General features: G+C 38.8%; 1 protein-coding gene across 1 annotated transcript; it reads right to left on the minus strand.

The window, feature by feature from the left end:
• Positions 1-348: 348 nt before the first annotated feature.
• On the minus strand, positions 349-864 carry LOC119528942 (protein POLR1D-like). Its single transcript, XM_037829117.1, has one exon. It carries the CDS (start codon positions 801-803, stop codon positions 435-437), a length of 369 nt encoding a protein of 122 aa, XP_037685045.1. The 5' UTR covers positions 804-864; the 3' UTR covers positions 349-434.
• Positions 865-9,891: the final 9,027 nt, after the last annotated feature.

The following is a 9,891-nucleotide window of genomic DNA, read 5'->3' on the forward strand; positions in this document are numbered from 1 at the left end:
ACCTTGAAATGACATTTTTTTTCCCGGATCATTTGCTCACTGTCTCTTTATTTATTTATTTATTTTTTTCATCGATCTCTGAAAATTTTTAATTTAAATTCTAGCTTTGCTTACTTTGAAGTGAGTTTCTAAACAAGGTAGAATAAAAACAATACATCTGTATTGCAGAAGGAGCTTAAAGTTGCCCAGACATCTTCAGACCAGTCCCTTTGTACTAATTTCTTTGAAGAATCGCTAAGTCATTTTGCTGGTCACCAACAGCCTCTTTAAAAACAACAAAAGATCTACTGTAAAAATCATTCTTGGGCATTTTCTCTGCCAGCTAAAAACCAGTACTCAATAACCCCTCTGCTTAAAGAAAGCCACACGTCCCCCAGTCCCAAGTGTGACGGCATTTGTTGCTTGTCACAGTTGTGCTGTTTCTCCATCGTGCCTCATCGCTTGTTTGAATGCTTTTCATACTTCTCCTTGGTGTTCCGCTTCCGTGCCGGAGAATAACTGCCTCTACTTCGTGCTCGGAAGCTGGGCTTGTATGGATGGGTTCGGTGCTTCTTTGGGTTTTCTTCTTTCTGGTTCTGGTTCTTCACAGGTTCCTTATTGCTCTCTTTTTGTTCATGGTCTTGCTCTTTATGTGGGGGCAATGTGTTCTTAATTGTGTTCATTAGAAATCTTTTATTTGTACCAGCAAGAGGACACTTCATCCACCCCATAGGTCCCATCGTTTCTGCTCTAGTTTTTCCACGTTTCACCTCCTTAAGCAGTTCTTCTATTGCTTTCCTCTCCAGCTCCTGGTCCTCTTCCATCGCGGGGGGCGGCTTCCTGGCTCCTCAAGTGCTGCTGGCGGACAGGAGACGCTGTTCCATAGTGCGAAATGTGCGGAGAAGCAGGAAGGAAGGCTCACTGTCTCTTTAGGCATGGACCTTGTGGCTCTGAGTGATGACTTTCAGGTTTTCATTTTCTCCAATGTTTCTGTCTAGGGCCCCTGAAGGAGAGCACTTACTGGTTCTGAGCCTCCATAGGGAACCGACACAGCCCCTCTACACACCAAGGGGCTGCTCCTTGGGATTAGAGAGGAGCTGCTGGAAAAATTTAATTGTCCTGGGACCAGAGAGGAACTTAGCCAGAAAATTGCCGGACAGCTTTAGGGATGAAAACAGTACTTAGCAAGGATAACTAGTATTAAGCTATCAGAAGAAGTTGTCTAAAGCTTAAGGCACTCTTTGGTGGGGTTTACATTAAATGCTTAAAGAAGAGCATTTTAGGCAAGAATGTAGTTTCGTCAGTGATGGATACAGAATCATGGGGACATTTGTGATACAAAAGTAACATCCAGAGCATTGTGGGGTTTAAAGCACACCAAATGATAGAGGGGCTCCCATTGGGCTCCCATTATATGCAGGGTAACTTTTTCTGAAATGCTGTGCTAAAATCCTTTGTTTGCTTTTGCATATAAAATCATATTTAAAACGTTCTAGAGATGTTTCTTTGCAAAGACAGCCTATGGGAAATCTTTTCATAATAAAAAGAATGTTTATCAAATGCCAACACTCACTCCTAACATTAACTATTTGGTATCTTTAAATCAGTTTTATTGAAGTATAATTAGCATACATTAAAATGCTTCCATTTAAAGTGTACATTAAATGAGTTTTTACTGTTGTACACCCCATGAAACCAATATCACGGTTAAGATATGGAATATGTCCATTGTGCCAGTTTGAATATATTATGTCCCCCCAAAAAAGCCATGTTCTTTGATGCAATCTTGTGGGGGCAGATGTTTTAGTGTTGATTAGGTTGTAATCTTTGGATTAGGTTGTTTCCATGGAGATGTGACCCACCCAACTGGTAAGTGATAACACTGATTAGATAATTTTCATGGAAGTGTGGCACTGTCCATTCAGTGTGGGCCTTGATTAGTTTACTAGAGCCCTATATTAGAGCTCAGACAGAAGGAGCTTGCTGCTGCAACTTACAGAGACATTTTGAAGATGGCCGTTGAAAGTAGAGTTTTGCTGATGCTTTGGAGGTACTAGCCCAGAGTTTTCCCTGAGAGGCTACAGCCAGGATAGACATTTTGGAGAATACCATTTTGAAACGCAACCTAGGAGTAAGCAGACACCAGCCACGTGCCTTCCCAGCTAACAGAGGTTTTCCAGATGCCAATGGCCTTCCTCCAGTGAAGGTACCTGACTGTTGATGCCTTACCGTGGACACTTTTCATGGCCTTCAGACTGCAACTTTGTAACCAAATAAATTCCCTTTATAAAAGCCAATCCATTTTTGGTATTTTGTATAACGGCAGCATTAGCAAACTGGAACATCCATCATCCCTGAAAATTTCCTTCTTCCCCTTTGAAGCTCTTCCTTCTCTCTGCCCTTGGCCTCAGGCAACCACTGATCTGCTTTTTATCATTATGGACTTAGTTTGAATTTTCCAGAATTTTATATAAATGGTTTCATGCAGTATGGACTCTTTTGTTTCTGGTTTCCTTCATTCAACATAATGATTTAAGATTCATTTCTGTTTTATTACTGTATCAGTTGTCCATCCTCCCCAACCCTATCCCTCCACTCTCTTTTTTTCTTCTTTTTCTTTTCCAGCTAAGTAGTATTCTGTTCTATGGATATGCCACTGTCTGTTTATCTGTTTACCTGTTGATTAATATTTAGGATATTTCCAGTTTTTGGTTATTAAGGATAAAGTTGCTCTGAACATTCATACGCATGTTTTTGTGTGGATTTATGTTTTCATTTCTTTTGGGTGAATACCTAGGTGTGGATGGCTGGATCCCATGGTACAGGAATGTCTAAGTTTTTAAGAGACTGCCAAATAGTTTTCCAAAGTGGTTGCACTGTGTTGCATGCCTACCAGCAGTTTCTGTGAGTTCCAGTTTCTCCACAGCCTCACCAACATTTGGCATTATTGGTATAGATCATATTTTTTAAGTGTAAATTCATGTAAATTAATGATTGCAAATGCATATAATTACATATATTACAAAAAGTCCTATAGAATTTTTGTTTTTTAGTGGCTGAAGAAATTTTCTGATATCTCCCTTCCTTTTTTTTTTTTAAATCTTCATTTTATTGAGATATATTCACATACCACGCAGTCATACAAAACAAATTGTACATTCGATTGTTCACAGTACCATTACATAGTTGTACATTCATCACCTAAATCAATCCCTGACACCTTCATTAGAACACACACAAAAATAACAAGAATAATAATTAAAGTGAAAAAGAGCAATTAAAGTAAAAAAGAACACTGGGTGCCTTTGTCTGTTTGTTTCCTTCCCCTATTTTTCTACTCATCTATCCATAAACTAGACAAAGTGGAGTGTGGTCCTTATGTCTTTCCCAATCCCATTGCACCCCTCATAAGCTACATTTTTATACAATTGTCTTCAAGATTCATGGATTCTGGGTTGTAGTTTGATAGTTTCAGTTATCTACCACCAACTACCCCAATTCTTTAGAACCTGAAAAGGGTTGCCTAAATTGTGTGTAAGAGTGCCCACCAGAGTGACCTCTCGGCTCCCTTTGGAATCTCTCTGCCTCTGAAGCTTATTTCATTTCCTTTCACATCCCCCTTTTGGTCAAGAAGATGTTCTCCATCCCCTGATGCCGGGTCTGCATTCCTCCCCGGGAGTCATATTCCACGTTGCCAGGGAGATTCACTCCCCTGGGTGTCTGATCCCACGTAGCGGGGAGGGCAGTGATTTCACCTTTCAAGTTGGCTTAGGCAGAGAGAGAGGGCCACATCTGAGCAACAAAGAGGCATTCGGGAGGAGGCTCTTAGGCACAATTACAGGGAGGCGTAGCCTCTCCTTTTCAGCAACAGTCTTCCCAAGGGTAAATCCTGTGGTAGAGGGCTCAACCCATCAAACCACCAGTCCCCTATGTCTATGGTCATGTTAGCAGCCATCGAGGTGGTGTAGGCCAATACCACTTTATTCTCCACAGGCTCCTCAAGGGGGCTCTACATATTTTTTTCCTTGTTTTTTTTTAACTTTTTTTTTTTAAATCAACTGTATGCAAAATAAAATAATAAAAAAAATATTAATAATAATTAAAAAAAAACTTACAATAAAAGAACATTTCAAAGAGACCATAACAAGGGAGTAAGAAAAAGACAACTAACCTAAGATAACTACTTTACTTCCAACATGTTCCTACTCTACCCCAAGAAAGTTACCTAATATAGCAACATTTCTCTGAACTTGTTCCTACTATACCCATCAGAAATTAACAGACCGTAGTCATTGCTGGGCATTCCCAGAACGTTAAATGTACCCATGATAGCTTATCTGTTCTTCTTGGATTATTGTTCCCCCTACCTTAATTGCTCTCAATTGCTAGTTCCCCTACATTCTACAATATAAACCATTTGTTTTACATTTTTCAAAACTCACATTAGTGGTAGCATATAATATTTCTCTTTTTGTGCCTGGCTTATTTCGCTTAGCATTATGTCTTCAAGGTTCATCCATGTTGTCATATGTTTCACAACATCGTTCCTTCTTACTGCCGTGTGGTATTCCATTGTGTGTATATACCACATTTTATTTATCCACTCATCTGTTGAAGGACATTTGGGTTGTTTCCATCTCTTGCCAATTGTGAATAATGCTGCTATGAACATTGGCGTGCAGATATCTGTTTGTGTCACTGCTTTCCGATCTTCCGGGTATATACCGAGAAGTGCAATCACTGGATCGAAGGGTAACTCTATATCTAGTTTTCTAAGGAACTGCCAGACTGACTTCCAGTCCCACCAACAATGAATAAGAGTTCCAATTTCTCCACATCCCCTCCAGCATTTGTAGTTTCCTGTTTGTTTAATGGTAGCCATTCTAACTGGTGTGAGATGGTATCTCATTGTGGTCTTAATTTGCATCTCTCTAATAGCTAGTGAAGCTGAACATTTTTTCATGTGTTTCTTGGCCATTTGTATTTCCTCTTCAGAGAACTGTCTTTTCTTATCTTTTGCTCATTTTATAATTGGACTGTCTGTACTATGGTCATTGAGTTGTAGGATTTCTTTATATATGCAAGATATCAGTCTTTTGTCAGATACATGGTTTCCAAAATTTTTTCCCATTGAGTTGGCTGCCTCTTTACCTTTTTGAGAAATTCCTTTGAGGTACAGAAACTTCTAAGCTTGAGGAGTTCCCATTTATCTATTTTTTCTTTTGTTGCTTGTGCTTTGGGTGTAAAGTTTAGGAAGTGGCCGCCTAATACAAGGTCTTGAAGATGTTTTCCTACATTATCTTCTAGGAGTTTTATGGTACTTTCTTTTATATTGAGATCTTTGATCCATTTTGAGTTAATTTTTGTGTAGGGGGTGAGGTAGGGGTCCTCTTTCATTCTTTTGGATATGGATATCCAACTCTCCCAGCCCCATTTGTTGAAAAGACCATTATGACTCAGTTCAGTGACTTTGGGGGCCTTATCAAACATCAGTCGGCCATAGATCTGGGGGTCTATCTCCGAACTGTCAATCCGATTCCATTGATCTATATGTCTATCTTTGTGCCAGTACCATGCTGTTTTGACAACTGTGGCTTTATAATAAGCTTCAAAGTCAGGGAGTGTAAGTCCTCCCACTTCGTTTTTCTGTTTTAGAGTGTCTTTAGCAATTTGAGGCATCTTCCCTTTCCAAATAAATTTGATAACTAGCTTTTCCAAGTCTGCAAAGTAGGTTGTTGGAATTTTGATTGGGATTGCATTGAATCTGTAGATGAGTTTGGGTAGAATTGACATCTTAATGACGTTTAGCCTTCCTATCCATGAACATGGAATATTTTTCCATCTTTTAAGGTCCCCTTCTATTTCTTTTAGTAGAGTTATGTAGTTTTCTTTGTATAGGTCTTTTACATCTTTGGTTAAGTTTATTCCTAGGTACTTGAATTTTTTAGTTGCTATTGAAAATGGTATCTTTTTCTTGAGTGTCTCTTCAGTTTGTTCATTTCTAGCATATAGAAACATTACTGACTTACATGCATTAATCTTGTATCCCGCTACTTTGCTAAATTTGTTTATTAGCTCTAGTAGCTGTATCATCGATTTCTCAGAGTTTTCCAGATATAAGATCATATCATCTGCAAACAATGACAGTTTTACTTCTTCCTTTCAAATTTGGGTGCCTTTTATTTCTTTGTCTTGCCAGATTGCCCTGGCTAGCACTTCCAGCACAATGTTGAATAACAGTGGTGACAGCGGGCATCCTTGTGTTGTTCCTGATCTTAGAGGGAAGGCTTTCAGTCTCTCACCATTGAGTACTATGCTGGCTGTGGGTTTTTCATATATGCTCTTTATCATATTGAGGAAGTTTCCTTCAATTCCTACCTCTTGAAGTGTTTTTATCAAAAAGGGATGTTGGATTTTGTCGAATGCGTTTTCAGCATCTATTGAGATGATCATTAGATTTTTCCCTTTCGAATTGTTAATGTGTTGTAATACATTGATTGATTTTTTTATGTTGAACCATCCTTGCATGCCTGGAATGAACCCCACTTGGTCATGGTGTATGATTTTTTTAATGTGTCTTTGGATTTGATTTGCAAGTATTTTGTTGAGGATTTTTGCATCTATATTCATTAGGGAGATTGGCCTGTAGTTTTCCTTTTTTGTAGCATCTTTGCCTGGTTTTGGTATTAGATTGATGTTAGCTTCATAAAATGAGTTAGGTAGTGTTCCATTTTCTTCAATGTTTTGAAAGAGTTTAAGTAAGATTGGTGTCAGTTCTTTCTGAGAAAGTTTGGTAGAATTCCCCTGTGAAGCTATCTGGCCCCGGGCATTTATTTGTGGGAAGATTTTTGATGACTGACTGGATCTCTTTGATTGTGATTGGTTGGTTGAGGTCTTCTGTTTCTTCTCTGGTCAGTCTAAGTTGTTCATATGTTTACAAGAAATTTTCCATTTCCTCTAAATTATCCAGTTTTTTGCCATACATTTGTTCATAGTATCCTCTTATAATTCTTTTAATTTCTTTGGGATCTGCAGTTATGGCACCCTTTTCATTCATTATTTTGTTTATATGGGTCTTCTTTCTTTTTGATTTTGTCAGTCTAGCTAGGGGCTTGTCAGTCTTGTTGATCTTCACAAAGAACCAACTTTTGGTGATATTTATCCTCTCTATTGTTTTTTTGTTCTCTATGTCATTTATTTCTGCTTTAATCCTTGTTATTTCTTTTCTTCTACTTGGTTTAGGAGTGGTTTGCTGTTCATTTTCTAGCTTCTTTAGTTGATCCATTAGTTCTTTGATTTTGGCTTTTTCTTCCTTTTTAATATATGCATTTAGTGCTATAAATTTCCCCCTCAGTGCTGCTTTTGCTACATCCCATAGGTTTTGGTATGTTGTGTTCTCATTTTCATTCATCTCTACATGTTTAGCAATTTCTCTTGCTATTTCTTCTTTAACCCACTGATTGTTTAGGAGTGTGTTGTTTAACCTCCAGGTATTTGTGAATTTTCTAAGTCTCTGATGGTTATTGACTTCTAATTGTATTCCACTGTGGTCAGAGAATGTGCTTTGAATAATTTCAATCTTTTTAAATTTATTGAGCCTTGTTTTATGTCCCAGCATATGATCTATTCTGGAGAAAGTTCCATGAGCACTAGAGAAGTATGTGTATCCTGGTGATTTGGGATGTAATGTTCTATATATGTCTGTTAAATCTAATTGATTTATCAGATTGTTTAGGTTTTCAATTTCCTTACTGGTCTTCTGTCTGGTTGATCTACCTATAGGAGAGAGTGATGTGTTGAAGTCTCCCACAATTATTGTAGAAACATCAATTGCTTCCTTTAGTTTTGCCAGTGTTTCTCTCATATATTTTGTGGCACCTTGATTGGGTGCATAAACATTTATGATTATTATTTCTTCTTGTTGAATTGCCCCTTTTATCAGTATGTAGTGGCCTTCTTTGTCTCTCAAAACATCCCTGCATTTAAAGTCTATTTTATCTGAGATTAATATTGCTACACCTGCTTTCTTTTGGCTGTAGCTTGCATGAAATATTTTTTTCCATCCTTTCACTTTCAATTTCTTTGTGTCCCTGTGTCTAAGATGAGTCTCTTGTGTACAACATATTGATGGTTCATTTTTTTAATCCATTCTGTGAATCTATATCTTTTAATTGGGGAGTTTAATCCATCTACATTCAACATTATAACCATGAAGGCATTTCTTGAATCAGCCATCTTATCCTTTGGTTTATGTTTGTCATATACATTTTTCCTCTCTGTCTATTAATATCCTTTAATGTACCCATACGGAATCTCTTTAGTACTGAAACTTTCTCCAAGTCTCTCTGTCCTTTCTTTGTTTCTCTGTCTGTAGGGCTCCCTTGAGTATCTCCAGTAGGGCAGGTCTCTTGTTAGCAAATTCTCTCAGCATTTGTTTGTCTGTGAAAAATTTAAGCTCTCCTTCACATTTGAAGGAGAGCTTTGCTGGATAAAGTATTCTTGGCTGGAAATTTTTCTCACTCAGAATTTTAAATTTATCTTGCCACTGCCTTCTCGCCTCCATGGTGGCCGCTGAGTAGTCACTACTTACTCTTATGCTGTTTCCTTTGTATGTGGTGAATTGTTTTTCTCTTGCTGCTTTCAGAACTTGCTTCTTCTCTTCTGTGTTTGACAGTGTGATCAGTATATGTCTCGGAGTGGGTTTATTTGGATTTATTCTATTTGGAGTTCACTGGGCATTTATGATTTGTGTGTTTACGGTGTTCAGAAGATTCGGGAAGTTTTCCCCAACAATTTCTTTGAATACTCTTCCTAGACCTTTACCCTTTTCTTCCCCTTCTGGAACACCAATGAGTCTTATATTTGGACGGTTTATATTATCTATCATATCCCTGAGGTCCATTTTGATTTTTTCAATTTTTTTCCCCATTCTTTCTTTTGTGCTTTCATTTTCCTTTCTATCATCTTCCAGGTCACTGATTCATTGTTCAACTTCCTCTAGTCTTGTACTATGAGTGTCCAGAATCTTTTTAATTTGGTCAACAGTTTCTTTAATTTCCATAAGATCATCCATTTTTTTATTTAGACTTGCAATGTCTTCTTTATGCTCTTCTAGGGTCTTCTTGATATACTTTGTATCCCATACTATGGTCTCATTGTTCATCCTTAGTTCTTTGAGTAGCTGCTCTAGGGACTGTGTCTCTTCTGATCTTTTGATTTGGGTGCTTGGGCTTGGGTTATCCATATCGTTTGTTTTTTTCATATGCTTTAGAGTTTTCTGTTGCTTTTGGCCTCTTGGCATTTGCTTAACTTGATAGGGTTCTTTTAGGATTTGTAGACCACTTGAAGTCCTTATCTCCAATTTATCAGATCTACAGCTTCTTCTCTTCCGTGGAGTACACTTTCTCTAACTAACCAGCAGGTGGCGTCCACGAGCCACCTGTTCTCCAAAAGCCAGTTCTCCCCTGCTTTGCCTTTGTGGTGAGTGGGGGAGTGAGTCTTGTGGGGTCCAATTGGTGTACCAAGCTTGCGTGTATAGTTGGTGTTGCCCGCCCTGTATAAGGTGCGTGTGTCTGGGCAGTCAGGGAGGGGGGGTGGCTCTAACAATCAAATCTCCCTGCTGTTCCTGGAGTTTTAAAGCTGCTGCAATAGTCTAATCCTTCAGTTCAGTCCTGCCACAGTTTGTCTCTGCCACTGACCCACAAGACCTTGGTATTGGCGTATGGCTCCTGAGACTTGCTAGTGGGTCCGTCTTCCAGGCCGTGAACCCCCTGGTCCTCTGTTGAGGGATGACTGTGCTATGTCACAGGTGAATGCCGTCCCCCCAGGGCAGTTCTGGGCTGCTCGGCTGTGTAGGGAGGCTCCCAGTCTGCTGAAATGATGGCTGAATGGGGCTTTGTTAATTCACACTGC

The sequence above is a fragment of the Choloepus didactylus genome, chromosome 3, assembly GCF_015220235.1.
Source record: "Choloepus didactylus isolate mChoDid1 chromosome 3, mChoDid1.pri, whole genome shotgun sequence".
Classification (NCBI taxonomy): Eukaryota; Metazoa; Chordata; class Mammalia; order Pilosa; family Megalonychidae; genus Choloepus; species Choloepus didactylus.

Bases quoted from the DNA above. Each gene is read 5' to 3' on its own strand.
- LOC119528942 (XM_037829117.1), bottom strand. From the start codon at position 803: ATGGAAGAGGACCAGGAGCTGGAGAGGAAAGCAATAGAAGAACTGCTT.